This window comes from Symphalangus syndactylus, chromosome 17 (genome assembly GCF_028878055.3).
Source record: "Symphalangus syndactylus isolate Jambi chromosome 17, NHGRI_mSymSyn1-v2.1_pri, whole genome shotgun sequence".
Lineage (NCBI taxonomy): Eukaryota > Metazoa > Chordata > Mammalia > Primates > Hylobatidae > Symphalangus > Symphalangus syndactylus.
Window position 1 is genome coordinate 41,062,242 of NC_072439.2, and position 26,995 is coordinate 41,089,236.

The window sequence follows — 26,995 nt, forward strand, 5'->3', positions numbered from 1 at the left end:
CCACAATGTACCTGGCCCAATACAGATGCTCAATAGTTACTTAGTGAAATGTATTATAGAATCTGAAACGTGGATTGGCTGCTAAGGAGAGAATAAGAGGAGATTTCAAATTCCGTATCTCCATTCTCCAGGAGAAAGACTCATTAAAGTTTGAAAACTTGAGTCATCAGACAGAAGATGTGAAGGTCAGAGAAAACTGATCAGGCCTCTTTACAGTCTGGGTGAACTACGACTCCAATGCCTTTCCATTCCTGCTTTAATTCCAGGTTCAAACACAAAGATGCAACTGTGTGAATCAGTAATCCCTCTTCCCACAAATCTGTCTGCCAGGAAAGACAGGAGACATTAGAGAATTATTAACATGTGGAAAAGATACATCCCATGTAATAAGTTTGCATTTCTATTGATTCCACTGTCACATCTAAGTGTAATTACTCCAAGTTCATCCTTGAGAGTCTGTCAGATCATTTTTCAGACACAAATCAACTTTCGTTTGTTTAGGCTCCCTAGATACATGGAGAGACCCATTTCATTGCAGGCACTGAAAATAATGTTAGACTTAAAAGTCTTAATTGAAGTTAAAAATAATACCTATTTTCTCCCAACCACTTAAAAAAATTTGAAACCATAGAGTAGTGTCAGAAGCAACCCTAGAGAACATTTAATTACTTCCATCCACTACACAAATTTCCTACAACATCCTTGATCCAATCTCAGCTCAAAATTATTCCTTAGGATTATACTGTTTTAGCTGTTATCTATAGATTAAATATTTACTGGATGCCTACTGTGTACCAGGCACTACACTATGCAATGGTGGAACAGCAATAAACAAAACAGAAAAATTAAAATCTGCCTTCATGGAGATTACACTCTAGTGGAGAGAAAACAATCAGTAATAACACAACCATTAAGTGTTTTGGCTAGTGAAAACTGCTATAGAGAAAAATAAAGCAGGGAAAACCAGTGGTAGGGGCTGCAACTTTAAGCCGAATGATCAAGGAAGACCCCGCTAAGAAGACATGCTTGAGGAAACACAAGAGAGAAAGGGAAAGAGTCCTCCAGGTATCTGGGGAGAGGCTTCCCAGCAGAGGAAACCGCCCACAAAAATGCCTGGAAGGATGTCTATTGTGTTCCTAGAGGCGGGGGCAGCTGGAAAAGGAGGGAAGGAAAAGCAGTAGGAAATCAAGTCAAAGAAGTGGGGATGGGGCAAGATCCCATGAGGTGCTGCAGACCACTAGCTTTTACTCTGAGGTGGGGAGCTAATCAAGGGCTTTGGGCACAGAAGTGGCCTAGTCTGATTTATATTTTAAATGAATCATTCTGACTCTCATGTGTATAAAAAGAAAGCAGAGGGGTCAAGAAAAAGGCAGGGTGAACACGTAGCAGACGCTTGAAATACTCCAAGTGAGAGATGGGTGGCATTTGGGATCAGGCTGATTGCAGTGGAAGTGATAAGAAACAGATTTCAGTTATAATTAGGGCCTAGATTCAAAGGATTTCCTAGCCGACTGGATAAGGGGCATATGAGGTAGTCAAGGACAACTCCAAGGCTTTTGGTGCAAGCCCCAAGAGGAATGCTCTGACCTGGTAAGCGGGAGATGGTGGACAAAACAGGGAAGTCGGGTGTAAGCATCTGGAGATCGGGAGAAAGGTCTGGGCTGATCTCCATGATGCTGTGTTCTCAGCAACACAGAAGGTATTCCAAGCCATGAGACAAGATGAGATCCCCAAAGGAGTAAATGTAGAGAACAGGAGAGCTCTGAGGCTGGCCCAAGTTAAGAGGTCTGAGAAATCAAGAGGAATCTGCAAAGGAGATGGGGGAAAGAGCAGCCTACAGAAAAAGCTGGGAGAATATGGTGTCCAAAAGCCAAAGAAAGTGGCCCATAAAGACATGATTTACTTATGTCAAATGCCTTTGGTAGGACAAGTAGGACTGACGACAGTCCTTGCACTGAGCAACACAGAGGGCACGGTAAAGTTGACAAGAGCAATGCCAGTAGAGTGGTAAGGACGAGAGCCTGTCTGGATAGGGTTCAGAAAAAAAGGGAAGAGAGGAACTACAGAGAAGGAATATAGGCAACTGTTTTATGTAAAAAAAAAAAAAAAAAAAAAAAGACAAACAGGATAGCAACTGAAAGATAAAGTGGGGCAGAAAAAGAAATTTTTAAGACTGCAAAAATAACAGCATGTGTCCATGCTTATGGGAATAACCCAGTAGAAGGAGAAATTTTATGAGACAAAAGAGAAAGAGCTGGAATGACAGCTTTGAATAGGAGACAGGGAGAGGCCTTAGCCAGTTCATCTATAGAAACAGGAAGAAGACAGCATCTGTGCAAGGCCCAGGCAGGAACAGCTGAGGAAACCCAAAAGAGAGGAGAGTGGGATGGGAGCCCATAGAAGTTCTCATTCTCAGCCACAAAGAAAGCAAGACACTTTCCTGAGATACATACAATAGTAAGATCCCAGAAATGTACTTCATATATCATAAGACCTTGCTAATTCATGCAATGAGTTAAAAATCTGGGGGAAAAAATACACCCACACCGCTATTATACGATTAGATTGCAACATTTTTGTCATTATTTCCTAAAAATGTCCTTCCATAGAATAAGAAGTAAAATCTAATTTGGGAAAAAGCATCTTGCTACAGTGTTTTGTTATGTGTGTGTCTGTGCCTTTTAAAACAAAAATCTGAATGTGAAGTAAAACAATGATCTAAAGGGAAGAGTAAAAAAATAAAATGTAAAGGCCCTGTGCTATATGTAAACTAAACATACACCTTTATTCCTTCTTCCAAACTCTATGTCCAGCTGTAATTTTTTAGGTAGTTGCAATCAATATGTCCATACAACTAGGTTCTATTCTTTGGGCTTAATATTTGCAGGATATATGTATCTAAGGTCTACACGTTTTTGTGTTTAATGTCAATGTGATGTGGTCTAACTAATCATTTCCCAATCACTAGGCACTTGGAGGTTCCTCCTAGCTTTTTAAAATTACGTATTGCACATCTATAAATACCTTTAAACAAAATGAGTTTTTCCTTTATTTCCTTATATTACAATCCCTCAAGTGAAATTTCCAGATCAAAGAATTATTAGCAACTTTACAAATGAACTGCAAGAGCACAGTATATAATACATATTAGTAATTCAAAATAAACTTGTTGAATGAAGAACAAATGAAGCATGTTAAACATGTCAGCTTTTTATCTAGAATATTCTCTATAGAAAATTATTCCAATTTATTTTACGAGCAGAAAATCATATTTTCCTAGGGAACAACTCAGCCTGAGTTTTACTTAGTTTTTTGTTTTGTTTGTTTGTTTGTTTTCTTGAGACGGAGTCTCACTCTATCACCCAGGCTGGAGTGCAGTGGCACGATCTCAGCTCACTGCAAGCTCCACCTCCCAGGTTCATGCCATTCTCCTGCCTCAGCCTCCTGAGTAGCCCGCCACCACACCCGGCTATTTTTTTTTTTTTTTTTTTTTTGTATTTTTTAGTAGAGACGGGGTTTCACCATGTTAGCCAGGATGGTCTCGATCTCCTGACCTCGTGATCCACCCGCTTCAGCCTCCCAAAGTGCTGGGATTACAGGCGTGAGCCACCACGCCCGGCCAGCCCTGAGTTTTTAACTTGCTAATTTAGTAAGTATGGTGTTCTCTTAATTTTCACCTCTAACTAGTCACAAGGTTTAACACTTTCCCAAGAGTCTATTTACTAACTGTATTTTTCTTGTTGTATACAATCTATTCAGCATAATTTGAGGATAAATATATTTTCTTTTAAGTAAATAAATTTACCATAATATTTTTCCAATCTGTTGCCTTGCTTTTAAAATCTCTGCTTTGAGGTTTTAAAAATTATAATAAAAGATGCCATGAATATAGATAAGAAAAAAACACTCCATTAATTAAAAAAAATTAGAGACTCTTAAACCAATATACTAGAGAATATAAGACCTAAATTTCATTTACATTATTTTAAATTCATATTCCTATTTCCTCTTCTCAGTAACTTCTTTCTTTTCTCTCTTATTTGCTCAATACTAAACTCTTCCAAACAGTTGGATCTATCACTGGAATTCTGATTCTGTTCCATTCATCCTATACTGGTTTTAATAATATATATAGTATACCCTATATATTATATATATATATTATTTCTTTGCAGTAATTTCTTCTGTCCATAACTACTGTCTTACTACTGTTCCCTCAATCTGATGACAATCATTTTGTAAAATTCTAGAAAGTATTGTCTTGGGATTTTCATTGCTAGCACATTAAATACTAATACTAATTTACGAAACATTATGGTGACTATATTTAGCTTTCACAATCAAAAACTGGATTTATCATATAATAGAAAGGTGAGGCGCACACTGGTTCTTGATCAGAAATCCGGGTTTAAATCTCAGCACTGTTACTAACAGTGCTAATTTCCCTAATTTCTCTGCACTTCCTTTAATTCATACTTAAACTAAGGAAAATACTAATGTGCCTACTTACTGAGGTGAATGCAAACATATACACATATAGGCATAAAGAATGAGCTTTGTTTTAAAGTCTACTTTTTATAACACCTCTGTTAGCTGCTAAAAAGCATTATATCACAGGAAATGAAGATAATATGTTTTCACAAAGAATGTATTCTAGGGAACAAAATGACATACTCCTAGAAGTAAAATGTAGTATTTTATTAGAATATCCAAAAAGCTTACTCTCAAGGGGCATGACAAATGACTCCAACAGTTTTAGTTTTGTGTGTGTTTAGCAAAAACAAATAGGACTACATCAAACTTAAAAACTGTACGTCAAAAGACACAATAAACAGTGAAAAAGCAACCAATGGAATGAAAGAAAACATTTGCAAATCATATATCTGATAGGGGGTTAATATGCAGAATACATAAGGAACTTCTACAACTCAATAGCAACTGCAATAAGCCAATTAAAAATAGGTAACGGACTTGAAAATACAATAAACAATTTTCCAAAGAAGATATACAAATGTACAAGTGGCCAATAAGCCTATGAAAAAAATGTTCCACATCACTAATCATAAGAGAAATGTAAATCAAAACCACCATATCACTTCATATCCATTAGGATGGCCACTGTCAAAAGAAAAGAAAACAACAAATGTTGGTGAGAATATTGAGAAATTGGAACCCTGTATACTGCTGGTAGCAATGTAAAATGCAGCCACTATGGAAAATGGGATAGAGGTTCCTCAAAAAATTAGAAATAGAACTACTACATGGTCCAGCAATCTCAATTCTGGGTATATATCCAAAATAATTCAAAGAAAGACCTCAAAGAGATGTATGCACCCCCATCTTCACTGCGGCATTATCCACAACAGCCAATAGGGAGAGGCAACTCAAAGGTCCATCAACAGATGAATGGATAGATTAAATGCCCTATATATGTGTCTATATATGTATATATATGCATATATGTGTCTATATATGTATATATGCATATATGTGTCTATATATGTATATATGTATATATGTGTCTATATATGTATATGTCTATATATGTATATATGTGTCTATATGTGTATATGTGTATATATGTGTATATGTGTATATATACGTGTATATATGTATATATGTGTATATATGCATATATGTGTATTTGTATATGTGTGTATATATATATATGTGTGTGTATACATATACACACACACACACACACACACACACACATACACAATGGAATATTATGCAGCCTTTAAAAAGAAGGAAATTCTATCATATGCTACACAATGATGAACCTCAAGTGAAGTAAGCCAACAAAGGACAAATACTGCATGATTCCACTTATATGAAGTATCCAAAGCAGTAAAAAATCATAGAAACAGAAGGTAGAAAGGTGGGTTGCCAAGGGATAGGGAAGAGAGGCTGGGGAATTTGTGTTTAATAGATACAGTGTTTCAGTTTTGCAAGATGAAAACGTTCTAGAGATGTGTTGTACAACAATGTGAATATACCTAACAATACTGAACTGTACACCTTAAAACGGGTAAGAGTATAAATGTAATGTGTTCTTTACCACAATAAAAAAATAAATCTATACTAAAACAAACAAAAGTAATGTCCACATGACATATCATGGTAAAGAACAATTATGCTAGTTTCAGGGAGGAGTGAGTGAGTGAGTGTCACAGACTGGATGAGCACAGGCTGGGAAGCCAGACCTCTTGGGTTTGAACTCTGGCCCCACCCAGTAGCTTTGTGATCATGAGAAAGTTACTTCAACTCTTTCTGCCTAAATATCCTTATCTTAAAATAAAGGTAACCATATTATCCCCCTGGGTTATTATGAAGACTATGTGAATTAGCTTGTGCAAAATGTTCAGAAGTGTAAGCATTCAACAAGTCTTAGGTACTGTGTCCAGGGCGTTGGCCGCTAAGCTGATGGCCAATCCACACCCTGCCAAGAGGATGGACTGCCTAGACTCCTCCCAGCGCAGCGGCAGGGTGGCGCTAAAATCAGAACACCACCAGTGCCATTGCTCGCTGGTGACCAGCTGTCATGGTGCTTGGCCCTGCTGTGAAACGATGCTCCTGCCATGTGGCCTTGGACACATGCTGCAGACCACACCATTTCAAATGGTGGCCTTTAATAAAAGGCCTAACTAGAAAGCATGTAGTACTCTCAACTTGAGTTTAGAAGTACCTGTAAAACTTTTTTCTCTCGTTCTACAACCAGAGAAATTAAATTTTATATGTGGGAAAAGTTTGAGGCTTTTCTGGTGAGTAGGAATTTCCCTCCTGACAATGGAAGTTTTGATACTATTAGAAATAGGTGCTATTAGAAGTGTTGCTACTATTTATTGACTCTGATGGGTCGCAGGAAAAAGAAAGGTAAAGAAATGGAAAAAGGTGTAGATAAGAAAGATGCACAAAGGAGCCAAGCACAATATGAGAAAAAGAAAATTAGACTCAGGGGATTTTTGGTAAAGATAGCAACGACTGCTTGCTATTTCAGTTCTCTTAGCAGTTTCTACATCATTAAAGGTGTTCAAAAAGATGTTAGTGTGAAGTCAGTTAACTTTGAGTGTGTTCTTTAAGTTTATAATCCACAAGAGGACAAAATGGATGAATGAAAAAGCACAGTGTTTTCCAAGGAAGTCACGTGAACAATTTCACATAACTCACATTAACAGACTTAGGTTATCTTACTGACAACTCACCTCAAGAGGGTGTTGCTATACTACTAGGCAAACACAACTAGATCATAATCCTCACTATAACTGCAATGTCAGTCCCTATGCTGCCAGACAGAAAAGGGGAGGGAACAAAGCTGTTAATGTGTATAAAACAAGGAAATACAAGAAGTCAAAGGAGGCTTTATTTTATGTGTCAGTTTCATACCAGTAGGGAGCATAAATCCAATACAGAATTCCTGCCTTCAAAAACAACCAAAAAGACAGAAATTGGGGAGCACCTCCCCCCAAAACTGTGCTTTTTCATTCATCCATTTTGCCCTCTTGTGGATTATAAACTTAAAGAACACACTCAAAGTTAACTGACTTCACACTAACATCTTTTTGAACACCTTTAATGATGTAGAAACTGCTAAGAGAACTGAAATAGCAAGCAGTCGTTGCTATCTTTACCAAAAATCACCTGAGTCTAATTTTCTTTTTCTCATATTGTGCTTGGCTCCTTTGTACATCTTTCTTATCTTTGTTGACATTGATCTCAACATTGCATTTTTTTGATCAAACAAGATTTTACATTTCATTTGCACTGAGGAAGAATTCAAAGTGCTGTTTGAAAAAAAATGTGCTATTTTTAAAAGTATTACTCAACAGGCCATAATATACTAATTACAAGCTGCAATTTACAGCTACAAATTGTGTTCGAGTAGAGGGAGTCCTGAAAGAGGCTGACACAGGAGAAACTGATGTAAATCTAAGATTAATTCCACGAATCCAGTGCTGTATAAATTAGTATGTCAATTCTCAGGAAAGGTTTTGAATACTGGTGACTATCAAATTTAGAGACGTCTTGATATTCCCTACACAGGCCCTAAATCACCACTTGTAATGAGCAGTAGAATAAATGCCAACACCAGGGAGAAAGGGCTAATGGGTATGCTTTTTCACTGACTGTGTACATACTAATAGTGTTAACAGTACTATGCTCTTCCACTTTGTATTTTCTAGACAATTTCTTGTGTGTTATGCATGGGAGATACATGATCATAGAAAATAAATGAGCAAATGAGCAAACTCATATTCTCTAATCCTGTCGTAACTAACCACACTTAAAAACTTTGATTATAGGTACAATACTGCTAAACAAACACCTGAAAATGGGATTGTGTGTAAAGAACATACAAAATAAGATTAACCCTGGGCCGGGAGTGGTGGCTCACGCCTGTAATCCCAGCACTTTGGAAGGCCGAGGCAGGCAGATCACCTGAGATCAGGAGTTCGAAACCAGCTTGGCCAACATGGTGAAACCTTGTCTTTACCAAAAATACAAAAATTAGCTGGGTGTGGTGGGCAGGTGCCTGTAATCCCAGCTACTCAGGAGGCTGAGGCAGGAGAATTGCTTGAACCTGGGAGGTGGAGGTTGCAGTGAGCTGAGATCTCGCCACTGTGCTCCAGCCTGGGCGACAAGCGTGAAGCTCCATCTCAGACAAAAAAAAAAAAAAAAAAAAAAAAGATTAACCCTGTTAGAATACAATCATTTCTGGGATGGAAAATGTATGTCCTATATGAAATTCGACTTTTCACATTTAAAAAGTTCAGATGGTCATGGTAGCAGGCAGCGACAATGGAGAAAGTCTAGTGTCAGGACTCAAGTGGAAGAGAAAAATAAACTAGAGGAACCAAAGATGCCTCTGGTGAACCAATAAAAAAAAAAAAAAGAAAATCCAAAATAATGCCCTATTTAAAACAGGCACTCAGTAATTTTTTTACAACCAGTCAAGAAAACAGAACCCTTAAATCAAAACAAATACACATATCCCTGACTTCTGATACTTAACGTCTTTTACTATATAATTCATTTAATACCCATTAATAACTACACTCTACTCCTTGCTATCTTCGCCTTTGTCAAAGGTTTCTGCTGAAGGGTCCACTGACTCCTCCCATATCAGTAATTCACAGTCACATGCTATGTTTTACCCATCCTGTAGTAGCCATCCCAGCAAAGGATTGCTAATATCCAAAATTTCAAAGACACGAGAAGGCTTAAGAAAGAAGGTAAAAGAGCTTAATATCAGATTCAAGAGATGTTAAATCTGATTACATTATTTACTGTTAAAAACCTCTAAAAGCTCTTCAAATAAACCATATTCAGCCTAATCCCCCCCAAAAACATTCCAGTCTCATGACCACCCCATCACCACCCTCACTCACCTATGCTTCAAATACTACTTTGATTTTTCTGTGCCTTTACACCAGCTATTAACTCCACCTTAAATGCCCAGTAGGGTAACAGAGCAAAAGACTCGAGGTTTTATGTTTTTTTTTTTTAATCCTGTCTCTGTAATCAGTGACCTTGCCATTTAACTGTTTCCACACCCAACAAAAGGAGACCCATTTCTCAGACTCAGGAAGATTAAATGAGGTAATATGTGTAAAGTACTACCATCAGGTCTCAAACATACTAAAGCACTAAATAAGCACTTTTCTGGCTACATCTACATCATCTGCTGAACACCTACTCACTCTTCAAACCCTACTTTGAATATCCCACTGTAGAACTTTCCTCAATCCTGTGTTCTATTTTTTCCCCTAAAAGAATCAACTGACCACTTACTCTTCTGTGTGTCATCTGACACTACAGAGAAATGTCTCTTTTAATTGCTTGTTTATGTATCTTTCTACTCCATTATAAAATGAACACCTCCAGAGCGGGATTTTTATCTAATTACTGCCTGCCCCATATCTGACAGGATCAATAATGGAAGCTTAATTAGCAAGTGTTGAATAGATAATGATTTCATTAAACTATTACAACCAAAACCTTTAGATGGCCTTTCAAATATTTTGATAATGCACTATTTTTTGTGTTTTGAAAAGAACAATCCTACCTTAAAGTGCTACCTGACCAGCAATGGAATTTGGATTTTTTTTTTCGTTTTTGCTCACCATTCATTTATTCAACAAGTATCTCCTATGTGGCAGGAATATATCAGTGAACAAAATGAGCAGAAATCCCTGACCCACATGGGCCTTATATTTTACCACAGGTAAACGTGTGGAGGAAAGAAGTTCTTACAGCAAACTTGTCTGAAAAAGGTATCAAAAGCCACATTTTGTTATTCATCAACATGTCCTAAATATCATAAGGACAAAACAACAAATCCCTGACTACACATAAAATTTAACCACTTAAAAAACAATGGCATAAAATTAACCCAGATTTAGTGTACCAAACAAGCAAACTGATTTAATGTCCCTCAAAAAAATGCTCATGTTAGGAACCCATTTCCTTGTAGCTAAAAAAAAAAAAAAAAAAAAAGTGATTTTCTTTGTAAGTTTTAATGACTTTATGTGTATAATTACATGCTTTGCATAGATCCTAATTTTAATCCTAATTTGAAGTGGATTTACTTCATTATTGTTTTGTTTTGAATGCGGCCTATTTCAAAGCCTGTTTATGATCTTAAAACATTCTTCATTTTGTAAATGAAGAGGGCTTTTACGAAACTGCCTCAGAGCTTCTATTCTGAGAGGTATGTTTCTGGAAGTGAGATGGGCCACACCAAAACTGAATGGAGAACATACCTAAACTGGGCTTCTCTGTTGAACCAACCAGCCCAGAGACCACAGAATGAGGCTGCAAGACAGAGAGGCCTCCACAGCTCTTGCACACCAACACTTCCAATCTGATCTCCTGCTTTGTCCTCTATTCCTGCTTCCACCTATTCCCCAAGTATGCCCCCATGTTTTCCTTCCTTTACCCATTTTATCCCTTGCTTAGAACGTCCTTTCCTCGTTTCTGTTAAAATACTGACATGTCAACATACCATTTCCATTGGTGAGAGCTTCTGGCTTCCCTCTGTTGGAGATAACTGTACCCCCTCTGAATTCATCAGCCATCTCTGAGAACCTATCTCATAAAGCTTAGCAAGTTCTACGTTGCTTTTGTCCCACCTTGCTACATTTACTAAAGCATAATACATTCTCCTCGCTATTCAGCTCACAACATCTGGAAGGGGACCTTACACAGAACAGGGCTCAATTTGCAGGACAGATAAAAAGAGTAAACATAATACCCAAAATTTTAACCAATACTTGCCATAGCAAAACACTAGGAAGCTTCATTTAGACAGCTCTGCAAAGCATGATTCAATTTCAAAATTACAGAAAAGATTCAGGTCGACAGAACAATTCTTGCTACCTAAAATGATGTTATTTCTACGTCAGAAGCAACAAAAAAGGTCCACATGTCCCAAGCGGACAATGCTGAGAAAAGAATTGTGGTCACTTAAACAGCAGGTTATTTGTTGAAGGGTCCTGAAGGCACAAGTAGTTTCCACACAAAGAGGTTTCATTTCAGCTGGATTTTTTTGGTCACTTTGGACATTTTTGTGCCAACTTAATATGTTACGGAGAGCTTTGCCCTACCTTTGCTAATTAACAGTACAATAAACAGCAAAAGGAAGGTCACTACTGACAAACTTTGAATATAAAGTGCAGTGAGCTGGGTTTTAGGCTCATGGTTCCCGCATGTGGAGTTGAATATATGGCCTTTGCTTCCCTTCAGAACCCACAGAGAAAGGGTGAAAAGCACAAACATCAAACAAGTGGTGAATACACAGATCAGCAGCAGCCCCGGGTTTAAAGCGCTTTCATGAAGCCCCAGCCATAGGGAAGAAATACTTCAACAGCACCCTAAGAGAAACAAAAAACTGAATTATGAAACGAAACATTAAAAAAGCATCAGCGGTGTGTCTTAGAAAAATTACTAGTGAGATTTAAGTCACAACCCCCCACTTTCCCTCAAAAGTGCTTTCTAATAATACAGAGCACATTCCAAATAGCTTCCCTCTGCCAAAAACTTGCCAATTGTACCTCCCCTGCTCAGCAACCAGGGTGAAAAAAATTCAATGCCAGGAGAACCTTAATGCCTTCATTTTTGAAGTAAATTTCAAACATTTATCTTGCTGAGCATTTATCCACAGGGGGAGTAGCTCCTAAATGAATTAAGGAAGTGAATATGACCTTTAATAGATAATTTGGTTCCCAACTGGAAAGCAGGAGAGGCACAACAAAGAGGAGAATGGATTAAAAAGGATTCAAATGAAAAAGTTGGAAAAACAGAGGAGAATGGAATTTACTTGGGAAAAGAATGAAAGCTGAAAGGCAATAGAAAAAGCATAAAGCAAAAGGAGATGCAATCTAAAGACAAATGCTAGATAAGGAAAGAGGGCAGGGGTAGCTAATAAACCTTTCAGAGTCCAGAATTACTTAACTCTAAATATTCTCACTGTAACTTGACGACGGTCTAAGTTCCAGGCTGGGAGCCCTAGAAAAGGAAAGGGGCTAGCAGTGGAGAGGCAAGGTGGGACCGTGCAGAAAAGCAGAGACCCTCGTAAGCTCAAGAACAGCATCAGGTTAGGCTGGATTAAGGAAAAAGCTGGTGCTCAACTAGGTTCCTGGAAGTGCTGAGAGGCAACAACCACTCGGACTGACTGGTCCGTGGGCGATCAAAGATTCCACGTGGGCTCGAGGGAGACTACAGTGACACCCCCCGCCCCCGGCCCTCCCACCTCCCGCGAGAGCCTTGGAGGCTGGACCAACAAACAGATGGGCTCTGGAGGCCAGAGAAGTGGAGGATTCTCTGACCCGGGGAGACCCGACGGGGACCCCGATGGGCAAGAGGCACGCAACACCCAGGGTCAAGGGCGGTGACACTGGGATCCCGGGCGCCCTTCGCGGAGCCCGAACTCACCGATGCCGAGTCCCACGACCAGGCGGCCAGCGAGCAGTGTCTCCTTGTTGTTGGCCGCGGCCAGCACCGCGGAGCCGGCGGTGAAGAGGGCACTGGCCAGGAGGATGGCAGCGCGGCGGCCGAAGACGCCGTTGAGGACACCTCCGGCCAGCGCCGAGACGGCAGCCGCCCCCACCGTGCTGGACACCAGCAGCTCCTGCCACAGCGCGTCCAGACTGAGCTGCCGCTTGAGCAGCAGCATGGCCCCTGACACCACCCCGGTGTCATAGCCAAACAGGAAGCCGCCCAGCGCGGAGAAGACGGCCACCACGTACACGAAGGCGGGGGTCTCGTCCTGCTGGAACTGCCGCCGCGCCGCGCGCTCCAGGTCCCCGACGCCGCCGCCGCCTGCGCCCGCGCTCTGCAGGCTGGTGCTCGATTCGGCGGCCGCCAGGAGGCTGCACTCCCCGGCCGCGCTCGCCGCGTCCGGCTCCTGCTGCTTCCTGCGCCGCTCGCCCATCAGGCTGCTCAGGCTCCGCAGCGTGTACTCCACATTCTCGCTCGCCTTGCGGGACATAGGGCAGGCGCCCGGGGCTGCCCGGGGGAACGCGGCTCCGCGGGCCGGCAGTCTCGGCGAGCTGGACAGCCCGAGCCGGCGGGAGCAACCGCCGCTGCCGCCGCTTTCTTCCTCCCGGCTTCCGCTCTGGCTGCCACGGCAGCAGCCGCCGCCACGGCCGCTCCGCGGAGAAAGTTGCTGCCCGCCGCGCTCCGACGATGCGGAGTTGGAGCCCGGCGGGTCTCACTCCACACTCACGCCCGGCGCCTGCCGAGCTGGCGCTGCGGAGCGGGCGGGAGGCGGGACCGCGGGTCACGTGCAACCCCGGGCCGGCGGGGCGGGGCCCGGGAAGCGTCCCGCCCCCTCCCTGGGCGGGGCCAGGCTCAGCCCGCCCCGGACCCCTAAACCCCGCCCTCCCGGTGGGTGCGACCTCTGACCTAGGCTCCCTCGTTTAGGGCTCTGGCAACTGTATGGAATTAACCCTGCCTTCAGAGCTGCAGCGTTGAAACAAGCCAAAGCCACGCAGAATGTTTGCCCTGTTTGGAGAGTAGGGAGAGGGCACCTAAACCAGCCTGACTGTCCTTCCAGCAGCCTAGAGAGAGGGCTGGGAAAAATATCCTAGAATAGGACCTAGCAAGTACCCTTCCTTTTATAGTATTGTGACATTACCCAGCGTGGTCTACTTCCCTGGCATTAAATGTGTTTGTTCTGGAGCAATTCAGGGCTGCATGCTCCCATTTCTATAGCTAGTTTCCACTCTCATCGCCAGTCCTTCCTCAATTTATGCTTAAAGGAATGGTACATTTGATTCTTTGAGGACAGAGATGACATATCTCTGTGGTGAATCCCGAACCTCCTTCCATGGATCCCCGACCTGTAAAAGAAAATTCACATATATGCATTCCACTCATGTAACGGGTAATTCCCAGAAATAGAAAACCCAAGACCCTGATTTGTGATTTGGCAGGCAGTCTCCACTTCCCTGCCCCAACATGCTAACCAAAAGGTAGGATAGCTTCTCTCCTGAGAATCCCCGCTGTTGCCCTCCATGAGGCACTGTTTTAACAGCCTCATTTACTTGAAACAAAGATAACGTTATTTGCAACTAATTTTTTAAACTGTTGAGTGAATTAACAGTTGTTGGTTCTCAAAGAGTCGGACCCGATCGGGCTCAAACCAAAGACACGCCGGTCGCGGTCAGGAGATTTTATTGCAGGCACCAAGCAGACACCACGCGGGGGATGAGAAGGAAGGAATAAGGGGCGAGCAGCTTAGGTGCTGGGTTTTTATACTCAGTGGGGCTACGTGGACATTGGTGATTGGCTTAGGGGTGGGGTTTGAGTAAAAGGCAGGAGGTGTTCTTCCCTGATTGGCCTTCTCTTGGCGGGCTCGCGGGGTGGAGAACCAGGAACGGGGGGCGGGGGGGGGGCGGTGAAGAACCCGGAACTGGCGCCATCTTACTGTGCCATGTTACCTAACAGGTTCATTTGGGGTTTCTTCCCCCTTTAATTTAAATGTTTTTAAATTATACAGTTGCACATCAGGGGCTAAAGATGGTTTTTTTTGTTTTTGTTTTGTTTTGTTTTTATTTGAGACAGATTCTCGCTTTGTCGCCCAGGCTGGAGTGCAGTGGCGCTATCTCGGCACACTGCAGCCTCTGCCTCCCAGGTTCAAGCGATTCTCCTGCCTCAGCCTTCGTAGCAGCTGGGACTGCTAAAGATGTTTTGTCCCTCTGATTTGCTTTCATTCTTCAGGCTGAGGGCAAAAAGTCAAGCATCATAGGATTCTATTCCTACAATTCCACTGCTCTTTTATTTCCCTTATTTGAGCAAAAGCTTTCTTAGCCTGGGGCCTATTTTTCATGCAGCTAAAACTTTTCTCCTTTTAGACAAAAGGATTTTGTCATTCCTGTTTCAGTAAAAACTTATATTAGAATTTGTCAAAACTGCTTTCGTTTTGATTATCAGTCACGATTATCTCTACAATATATAGTGCTTTCCTTGCCAGCAACAAGGAAAAATAAACTAATGAAGCCAGAGGGCTTAACTATTTAAATTTTATCGTCTGGCTTTAAAGCAAGGCTCTACCGTCATTCCCAGGGATCAGTTAACCAGAGAGAGCCTTTAGATCTTCAGCAATGAACTCTTTAATATTCAGATCTCGGACAATATTGCAGGTGAGAGCGCGCCTTTTCCGCGGCATGCTACGGGATAGTAAAACTGTGCCCCCTGGTGGTGAGCCAATTCCCACGGCTTCTGAAGAGAAGGGCTCTGCAGATGAGAAGCATCTGGTTCTTTGACAGTTCTCTCTTGCTGAGATGAAAATAAACTACTTTTTGTCTCAGCTGGCGTGGTGAACATCTTGGTTCCTGAGCATCCCTTGCTTGAAATTCAGCTTTGGGGTCATAGAACAAGAAACTACTTAGAAAGTTCTGTTCCATATTAGGACAGTTATGTATCTGCGGTCAGGTTACATTTGAAAAGAAATGTGACGTGAAAAAAAAAGGCATCGGAGGCCGGGCGCGGTGGCTCACGCCTGTAATCACAGCACTTTGGGAGGCTGAGGCGGGTGGATCACGAGGTCAGGAGTTCAAGACCAGCCTGGCCAACGTGGTGAAACCCTGTCTCTACTAAAAGTACAAAAGTTAGGTGGGCATGGTGGCACGCGCCTGTAATCCCAGCAACTCCGGAGTCTGAGGCAGAGTATTGCTTGAACCCGGGAGGCAGAAGTTGCAGTGAGCCGAGATCGTGCCACTGCAATCCAGCCTGGGCGACAGAGCGAGATTCCGTCTCAAAAAAAAAAAAAAAAAAAAAAAGATTCGGAGAGTTAAACAGAATTCTTCTCAGCCTTGAGAGGGAGCCCAGTTCAACTTAGCATCAGCGCGTGAGTCTAATATGGAGTTCCCCAAAGTCGGCCCCAGCTGCGGTTTATGATGAACTGGAAAGCCCATGGGCTGAGAATCAAAAGAGATGAATATCAACACCACCATTCTTTTACCGTAGAACTTTCCACAAACCACAGGATTAGCTTGTGCTTTGCTTTTTTTTTTCTCATTTGAAGAGCAGATAATGGTGCAGCAACTACTCATTGACGAGAGTCAGTGTTAAAGGGTATTTCTGAAATATAATTAATTGCTATTGCAGGGAAAATTTAATTACAAGAGTCATTATTGGTTTGCAGTGAGTTCCATAGTTCCAGCTTTGAGGATATTTGCTTTACAACCTCCAGGAACATGCTCCAAAGCAGTCTAACAATAAAGAAAGGCCAAAAGCCCCTTCTCCATCATCTTTCCCACCATAACAGACCCTTTTCACCAGAGATAACCACCTCTACCACTTTGAAACGTGTCTTAACAGAACTTTCTCTATGCATTTATATGCATATGTATGTACATAGTAAAATACATATATATGTATCGTTGTTTTATTTGTTTGTTTTTGAATTGTTTTGGTTGCAAGAGATAGAAAATCGAGATCAAACTGGTTTAAGCCAAAATAATGGGAAAGAGGGAGTATTTATTGGCTATTGTCTCTGAAAACTCTCTAATAAGTTGGCGTCAAGTGCAGTTGGATAAAGGACTAAAAACACCAGGATGTCTCACACATTTCTCCACTCTGCTTCTTACTCCTTAGGCTCCATTCTTAAATTTTATGTGGTGCTCAAAGGGCTATAGCAAACTCCAAGCCCTAACCTGAGATAGTTTGGATATTTGTCCCCACCAAAATCGCATGTTGAGATGTAGTCCCCCGTGTTGAAATTGAGGCCTGACGAGACGTGTTTAGATCCTGGGGGTGGATCCCAAATGAATGGCTTGGGTCATCTCCTTGGCGATAAATGAGCTCCTTTTGAGTTCACAGGAGATCTGGTCCTTTGCTTTCACCGTGTGATGTGCCTGCTCCCCCTTTGCCTTCCGCCATGATTGTAAGCTTCCTGAGACCTTTCCAGAAGCAGATGCCAGTGCTGTGCTTTCTGTACAGCCTGCAGAACCGTGAGCCAATTAAACCTCTTTTCTTATAAAATATCCAGTCTCAGATATTTCTTTATAGCAAGAACAGCCTAATATAATGTCCTTTTCCACTCACGTCTGAAAGGACAGAAAAAGAGCCTCTTTCTCCAAAGCCCTAGCAAACTTATATTGTATCTAATTGGATTTGTCAGTTGTGGTCCCATTCCTGACCCAGTTACTGCAGCTGGGAGATTATAGTTTGGTGATCAGGCTGCGGCCAATCAACACCCACATCATGAGCTGTGAGTGAAGGTAAATTACATGGGTTTAGACTATAGGAGGTTTTCCCATAAGAAATTTGATGTACTGTTTTGCCAGAAGTCAGGCGAATAAATACTGGCAATAAAACCAATATATTTGAGTTGCCATAAGTAATTAGTAAGTTAACATGGCATAAAAGCCAAGTAAACCATTTCAAGAAGGAAGAACTGGCTAAGAGAATCAATTATATTACACAGAGATCAAAGAGAATGAAAACTCACGGAAAATCTTTGAATTTTATTATAGAAAGTCAATGAAAGGCCAGATGCAGTGACTCATGCTTGTAATCCCAGCACTTTGGAAGGCCGAGGTGAGTGGATCATCTGAGGTGAGGAATTCAAGACCAGCCTGGCCAACATTGTGAAACCCCATCTCTACTAAAAATATAAAAATTAGCTGGGTGTAGTGGTGCACCCCTGTAATCCCAGCTACTTGGGAGACTGAGGTAGGAGAATAATCTGAACCCAGGAGGCAGAGGTTGCAGTGAGTCGAGATTGCACCACTGCACTACAGCCAGGGCAACGGAGAGACTCTGTCTCAAAAAAAAAAAAAAGAGAAAGTCAATGAATGGTGACTGTGAAGAATTAAAATGTTATTTTGATGGTATTATCTTCACAAAGCCTAGTAATGCCAGAATCCCATCATTTTGATTATTCCTCCTCTCTGTATGTATAATAAGCAATAGCAGCATCAGAAGAAAGATACTGTATTATTAATAAGTACAAAGGTAAAGTATGAGTCCTATGGCTTAGTTATGAGGTATAAGATACTTGAGTGTTCAGTACTTCCGGCAAGAACCTTTCTTTGACTTGCTGTAAGGAGGAGGAGGAAAAAGCTGAAAGGAAGGAGACAAGAATAGAGGGAAATAAGAAAAGATGGTCAGCATACCCCAATGGCCAGTGCCCTGTCTAGATCTGCCACTACAGAGAGACAAGGAGCAGGAAGCACAAGAAAGCATGAGGGATGGATGACCTTTTAACATACACTGACCCTGCCCACTAGTAACTATGACCCAATCAGCAATAGAGCCTGTGACACATCATTATATCATCTCCTCCTCCTTTGGGTAGGGAGAGTTGCAATGCCTATTTCCCCTCAGAGACTTTTAAGAGAGCAATTTTAATTAAGATGAAATTAGTGGAAATATCAAACATAGGCTGCATTTTCTATAAGTCTCTTGCTAAATGTAATAAAAGAAAGAGTAGCTTAAAGAGTTATCAGGATCAAGGGAAAGGGTGTGGATGGGGATTAGCTATGACATGAATTTATTTAGATGCTGAAGTAAAAAGAAATAGTCAATTCAAGAGCTGGAATGATTGATAGTACAAAGTCCCAAAGAAGGCAGAAAGGGTATGAGCAAGAACATATGGGGTGAGGCAAGGCTAGCCTAGCCATAGGGAGGAGGAGAGACACTTCTTCCTCTGAGGAAAAAAAGGCAAGGAAACAAAAAAGAACATCATCATAAGAAAGAAGATGATATTAATAACAAGAATAGGGAAAGAGTTCTGTTAAATGGGTAATCGTGTGTATTTGGGGGTGAGGGGTGAAGTGAGCCTAGATGTAGTCACAAAGGCTCCACTTCATGTCTTCACTATGCTACTTCCTTGACTGTGTAACCTTTGGCAACTTATTCTCTATAAGCTTCAGTTTTCTCTTCTGCAACTGGGAATAATAATATGGTATTCATAATTGGAAGATTTCAATTCTAACAGATAATCCACATTCAAACTGTCCTAAACACTACAGAAATATGTGGCATGAATCTGAATGGCCAGCTCTTGGGCAACATCAGGAATGGTATGAGCAGCTTTCTCCAAAAACGTTATGAAGGAGCCAGGTTCTATCACTTTCTCTACTCTGCTGTTCTTAGCAATATTGGGTTTGCCCTCCACTGCCTTCCCCCAAAGTGGCAAGAGGACTTCAGCATTTTCAGGTATCGTAAGTTTCCAATGTATACACATAAGGATAGTACCTAGTTCCTATCCTCAAATGTAATGTATTTCAGCTAGTAAAATATCTGCATGACCAAATATAAAAGTAACTAATAATACATAGCACAATGTACTAAATGATTGCTACAGAAAAAGAAAAAACCAGAGTAGTTGAATATTGGTTGTGGAGTGTCAAAATATTCTTTATGGACCCAGATGAATACCTACAAATGATCAAAGTTAAAAAGAAACAAAAAAGAAAACCCAATTTGACTTGTCAATTCAAGGAATGCTCTGATTAAGCAGGATTGAGTGATCTGAAATGAGAACAACAGGAAGTATTTGTTTCAAAGTAGACTCACCAATGAAACTAACAACTCACTTCATTTCACTGAGATGTGATTAATTTGGTTTGAGACTGGTTCTTCAGGCAGTTTCAATGTTTGAGCTAGTTAGTGGAAAATAATTTTATTTTTATTTATTTATTTATTAAATTTTGAGACAGGGTCTTGCTTTGTAGTCCAGGCTTGAGTACAGCGGTGCCATCACAGCTTACTGCATCCTTGACCTACTAGGTTCAAGCGATCCTTCCACCTCAACCTCCCTCCTGCTTTAGCATCCCAAAGTGCTGGGATTACAGGCGTGAGCCACCAGGCCCAGGTGGAAAATACCTTTTAAATTGAACTTGTAACATGATGAGCTCGTTACTGATCACTGTGTTTTAAACAATTTTATATATTTTGTTTTGCATTTTGAATCCAAATTGTAAACTCAATTGTAACAGTCTGTCGGAAATTGTAAGTACCGTAGGCATGGTATCACTGTGACCCTACTTAGCCAAATTGAATGAATTTATCAAGTTAAAACTAAGCAAAGTATGCAGCTGAAACAATCAACATATATTTTATAATTGGCTGATGAGTGGAGTTATATAAATTAATAAATTCCTCTTTCCTTATGCTCTCAACTCAGAAAAACCAAAAACCTTTAATTTGATTAAACAAATTGTGTAACTCATTGTCCATATAATGTTGCATGGCATGAACAAACACTGTTTGGAAAGATACTTTTGTCTTCCCAGTCAGTAGTACTTACACATGCAAAATAAAATGATCATTTAAATTAACTTGTGCAAAAAACATTTCAGCAAGAGTGGCCAACCTTAATATATCCAAAAGCATGCTATAGTAATTCCCCTCCAGATTCTCTCTCACAATTTTTATAATGTTGATATGGGTTGGCTCTGTGTTCCCACCCACATCTCATCTCACAATGTAATCCCCTCATGTTAAGGCAGGGACCTGTAATCCCCACGTGTCAAAGGAGGGAGGTGATTGGATCACAGGGGCAGTTTCTCCCATGCTGTTCTCATGAAAGTGAGTTCTGATGAGATCTGATGGCTTTATAAGTGTTTAGAAATTCCTCCTTCATGCTTCTTTTTCCTGCCACCTTGTGAAGAGGTGCTTGCTTCCCTTTCTGCCATGATGGTAAGTTTCCTGAGGCCTCCCCAGCCATGCAGAATGGTGAGTCAATTAAACCTCCTTTGTTTATAAATTACACAGCCTCCGGTAGTGTCTTTATAGCAACGTGAAAACGGACTAATACAAATGTATACCATGGAACATTTTTATACCTAGAATACACTGAATCACCTTTGGGTAATGCTGAAGTTGCTTTCACATTTGATTTTCATGCTTAGAGTCAATACATGTGAGACAGAGATCCTTTGGAGCATTCACTACTCTCTTCCTGTGATTTTCTTAAACTGGGAATTCTTTTAGAAAACTTATCTTCATAGGTGCAATTAGAGAGGTTTGATCTAGAACTTGGCCTGCAATTAAAGAAGAGTGTCTTTAGTAAATGAGAGCAAGGCCTGTGTTTGCTTTGTTTAACACTAAAGCCCTTGAGGCCAGCTAGCACAGTGCTGCTGCATGTAGGGGCTCAAATATTTATTCCAAGAACATTCTAATGAATTAATGAATGGTATCAGTCTGTATGGACTCTGATTGACATGGGTATGTAAGTCACGACTTTTCACATTTAAGGATAATACAATGAAATAATAACAACTTGAGGTAACACGAAGTACCTGTAGAGCATGACATCTAAACCCCAACTCTAGTCCAACCAGTGGTCAGATTTTAGCTGAGCAACCAATCATACATAAAATGCTTTATCTTAAGAAAAACATTGCATACATTATAGATTTTAATAGAAATATACTATTTTTTGAGCATTTACTTTATGAAAAGTAGTTTATTTGGCACAGTCCTTAATTGTTCTCATTCTCAAGTAGGAAAACACTGCATGCCCATGTGTAAAACTAGATGATCGTATAAATTATTATATACTGAAGAACTGATAAAGACAAATTTCTAGTCAAGTTCACAGGAGACAAGAGATGGATGGACTGAAATTTAAAAATTATTTAAATACAATGACTTTTTTTCTCCATTTCAAGACAATAATATGAAAAATAAAACTGTAACAAAAATAGTTATTCCTAATTGGTACCAAAATTATTTATGAAATGTCAGCTGATCAAATTAAAGAGTTAATAATTTACTTTACTTCAGTTTTAAAATCTACTTAGTTTCTACCTTTATCTGGCCTATTAGTGATCACTGTCTGTTTTATCATCAATTTGGGGAGTTTAGATTACAAGTAGCAATGCACAACTTCTGTGTATATTGTCTCCTTATTAATGAACATCTTACTTGGCTACTAACCAGACATGTGATCACTCTGCCTGTCACTCTGTGGTTTGGCGCATTCTTCTAAAGAAAAATTTTCAAAGAATAGAAATATTATATAAATCCATAAATCTCAAAACATAGACTAAGAATCAATACTTTGAAAATCTTTGAAAAAAGTCTTGAAAATTTTGAAGCTGAAAGCTAAGTCCATATACTTATCAATCAATGATCTCTCATCTCGGAAAATTACTCTGAACTCTGTAGAGAACTAGAAAGAGATGAACCATTTTAGTAGCTCTCCCTAATACTAAAAAGAAAAATAAAGCTTCCTAGTGGGGAAAAAGCATTCCTCAGAATGCAATACAAAAAAGAAATGTGTTTCTGAGCTGAAGAGCTAAGATAATTTCATTATTTTCTTTGAGTTATATATTTGTTATAAGAGATGTTTGGAAGAGTATAGAAAAATTCATTAAATATGTTATTGCCACTGGCTAATGATGACAGATATTCATCAGGGAGTGATTTGGTAAGAAAATAAGAATGTAATAGTGCACTGACAAGAAAAGCAAAGTCAGTTTCTTCTGTATGATCTTTGTTTTGTAAAATTGCCATGAAATTTCCATGCAGGAGCCCCACGGTAATCACAGCTATTTCTCACAGACCTACAGGCTAAGTGTAGACTGAGCTTTCAATTATCATCCTGATGGATGAGAGACTCATAGTGTGAATGATGAGGGGAAAGCAGTCAACCAATATACACCCATAATTTTAAAGCCTTTGCTGATATTAAAAAATAAAGCTTTAGGTTTCTGTTATAGTTTAGGTGTGTAGCAAAATTGCTTTGTGTCTTTATTTTTAAAACTATGTTTTCTGCTTGGATAAAATCTATACATATTTTTTATCTCCTAGCAGATAGTAGACTTTTATTATACTTTTTGATCACTTCCTACATTTGGACCCTTTTTCTCTGTTTAGGGTAGTGCCTGAATTATGAACACTGCCTTGCCAAAATAGGAAGCCAGAAGCTCACTTTCCCAGCATTCTCTGGAGTTAGGGGCAGGCATGTGACGCAGGCTCGGCCAAGCAACAAATCTGCACAAGACTTTAATTGGAAGAGAGCAACATGAAGAGGAAGGCTATCCACAAAGTACATCATAGGGAGGGTGGTAGGGACTGACAGAGGGACATACAGCCTGAAGAGGTAGCAGGAGCAGTTGTAGTGGGGATGTACCATGTCCACATTTTAGCTGTGGTACATTTTCCCAGTAGCAGCAGCAGCAGAAGGGGCTCTACTGCAGTAGCAATGTGAGAGTTAAGATGTACTTGAAAACAGCCTCCAAGTCTGAATCTCTGGCCCTTGCAAAAGTTCTAAGATTACATACATAAATTATATAGTATACATTTTATATAATTTATATTCTATAAATATAATGTATTGTGTGTGTGTGTATTCATTATGAAGTGTATGACAGCCATAGCACAAGTGCCAGGAGGGCAGAAATGAAAATATACACTTGCAGTTTTCTCATACTACATGTGAAGTGTGGCATGATATCAGTAAACGAAAGATGTATATTTTAATACGTTAAAAAAGCATCAAAATAATGTAAATGAAGCCAACAAGAGGTAAATGAAAGAAAAAGCAAACTTTTAAAGGCAGAAAAAGAGAATAAAGAGGAAAAGGGGAATGAAGAACAGGTGGGGAATTTAGATGAAAAATAGCAAGATGGTAGATTTAAGCCCAACCATATCAATAATCACATTGAAGGTAAGTAGTCTAAGCACACCAATTAAAAGACAAAGATGATAAAATTGAATAGTTAAGTTGCAAAACTCAGCTATATCCTGCCTATAAGAAACAAACCTTAAATATAATTAATATATTAAATATTATATATTTATTTATTTATTTATTGAATATAAAAGTATATACAAAGATACACCATGCTAACACTATTTAAAAAAAAAAGAAAAGAAAAGGTAACCCAGGCATGGTGGCTCATGCCTGTAAATCCACCTTGGGAGTCCCAGGCATAAGAATTGCTTGAGGCCAGGAGTTTGAGGCCAGCCTGGGCAACATAGCAAGACCTTGTGGCTACAAAAAAAATTTTTTTAATCTTCTGGGCGTGGTGGCACACACCTGTAGTCCAAGATACACAGGAGGCTGAGGCAGTGGTTTCCCTTGAGCCCAGTAGTTCAAGGTCACAGTGAGCTATGACTGTGCCACAGCACTTCAGCCTGGCAACAGAATGAGACCTTGTATCAGGCCATTCTTGCATTGCCAGGTAATTTTTAAAGGAAAGGAGTTTAATTGGCTTATTGTTCTGCAGGCTATACAGAAAACATAGCAGCATCTGCTCTTAGGCCTCAGGAAGCTTACAGTCATGGCAGAAGGCAAAGGGGAGCAGGCACATCACAAGGTGAAAGCAGCAGCAAGAAAATGTGAGTTGTCACACACCTTTAAAGAGCCAGATCTCATGAGAAGTCACTCAGTATTGCAAGGATAACATCAAGGGGATGGTGCTAAACCATTCATGAGAAATTCACTCTCATGATCCAGTCACCTTCCACAGGCCCCACCTCCAATACTGGAGAGTATAATTCAGTATGAGATTAGGGTGGGAACATATATCCAAACTATATCAGATTGTGTCTCAAAAAAATAAAAAATAAAAAAGGAAAAGAAAGCTAGAATGGTTACATTAATACAGATAAATACAATTTCTGAGCAAACAATATTACCAGGGCCATTTCTTAATGGTAAACGGGGTCATTCCAACAAGGGGACATAAATCTAAAAGTTAAACATCTAAAAACAGAGCTTCAGCCTGGACAACATGGCAAGACCTCGTCTCTACAAAACAATACAAAAAATTAGCTAAGTGTGGTGGCATGCACCTGAAGTCCCAGCTACTTGAGAGGCTGAGGTGGGAGGATCACTTGAGCCTGGGGAGGTCAGGATGCAGTGAGCCATGATCGTGCCACTGCACTCTAACCTGGGCAACAGAGTGAGATCCTGACTCAAAAATAATAAAGTAAAATAATATAAATATAAATAAACAGAGCTTCCAAATGCATGATAGCGATGAAATAAAAATAGAAAAAAATCAGAGTCAGAGATTTTAATACTTTCTCAATAATTGATAGAACTAGTACACAAAAAATAGTATGTAATAAGAATATAAAATATTTGAATAACACTATCAACCAACTTAACGTAATTGACACTCCATCCAACAACAGCAGATACACATTTCTTTCAAGTACACACAGAACATTTACCCAAGTTAGAGCATATCTTGGACTTTACAACTCATCTTAATAAATTTACGATTTAAGACATTCAAAGTATATTCTCTGACTACAGTAGAATTCAATTCAAACCAACAGCTCCCAAATATTTAGAAACTAAATAGCACACTTCTAAATTAACCACGGGCTAAGGAAGGAGCTAAAGGAGTGATTAGAAAGTATTTCCGAACTGAATGAAAAGGAAAACATAATAGATCAACATTTGTATGATCTACTAAAGCAGAGCTAAGGGGAAGCTACAAGCTAAATACCTGTAACAGAAGCAAAAAAGCACCTCAAGTCAGTGACCTCAACTTCACTCTTAAAAAACAAAAAAAGGAAGAGAAAATGAAATTTTAAGAAGTCAAAGAGGGAATCAGTGAAATGGAAGACAGAGACAATAGTTTCAGTTTCAATCATCAAAACTAAAAGCTGGTTGTTGAAAAAGATGAGTAAAATTGATAATCCTCTCACAAGACTGATCAGGAAAAAACGATAGAAGCCACAGATTATCAGTATCAGGAATGAGAGATGTTACATTATTGTAGATTCCACAAGCATTAAAAGGAACATAAGGTAATATTATAAATATTTCATCCTGGAAAAATTTATGAAATAGACATACTCCTTGAAATAGACAAATTACCAAAGCTCACTCAAAAAGAAATAGATTATTCGAATAGCTTTATCTCTATTAAGAAATTATTTGTAGTTTAAAACTTTCCCATGAGGCAAATTCCAAGCCCAGTCAACTTCACCGGCAAAGTCTACCTAACATTTAAGGAAGAAATAATGTAATTCTATACCCATTCTTTCAGAAAATTGAAGAGTATGGAATACTTCCCAACACATTCTGAGATCAGCATTACCCTGATTCCAAAACCGGACAATTATTAGAGAGCTACAAAACATTTTCCTTATGCACGTAGATACAAAGATTCTAAACAAAATGTTAGCAAATCAAATCCAACAATATATTCAATATATTAAAAGAAGGATAACATCATTTCCTGTTCCTTTTCTTGTTTCCTAAGGTTGGAGCTGAGGTCATTCAACACAGTGAAAGACAAGTGGGGAAAGGACAATCTTTTCAATAAATGATGCTGGAACATTTGGATATCCACAGGCAGAAAAATGAAATTCAATCCATAGCTTAAGTCATGTACAAAAATTAATTCAAAATGGATGATAGAATGGAAGGTAGGAACCTAAAGCTGAAAATCTTCTAGAAGAAAAACTAGGAGAAAATCTTTGCTACCTTGCATTAGGCAACGACCTCTTAAATATATAAGGCGTGGTGGCTCACGCCTGTAATCCTATCACTCTGGGAGGCCAAGGCAGG

At 39.9% G+C, this 26,995-nt stretch overlaps 1 protein-coding gene and 1 long non-coding RNA gene across 2 annotated transcripts in view; one reads left to right on the top strand and one right to left on the bottom strand.

Moving 5' to 3' along the window:
- SLC2A13 (solute carrier family 2 member 13) overlaps positions 1 to 13,788 on the bottom strand; it is a 367,374-nt gene extending 353,586 nt beyond the window's left edge. Inside the window, exon 1 of the mRNA XM_055250265.2 lies at positions 12,934 to 13,788. Within this exon, the coding sequence (XP_055106240.1) occupies positions 12,934 to 13,489 (556 nt within the window). The 5' untranslated portion in view covers positions 13,490 to 13,788. The remainder of the gene's footprint in view (positions 1 to 12,933) is intronic.
- A 1,151-nt stretch (positions 13,789 to 14,939) lies between these two features.
- LOC134733284 (uncharacterized) lies at positions 14,940 to 26,776 on the top strand. The gene is made up of 3 exons (XR_010116772.1): positions 14,940 to 15,644; positions 17,982 to 18,045; positions 26,688 to 26,776. It is a non-coding gene; the product is annotated as an uncharacterized lncRNA (long non-coding RNA).
- Positions 26,777 to 26,995: the final 219 nt, after the last annotated feature.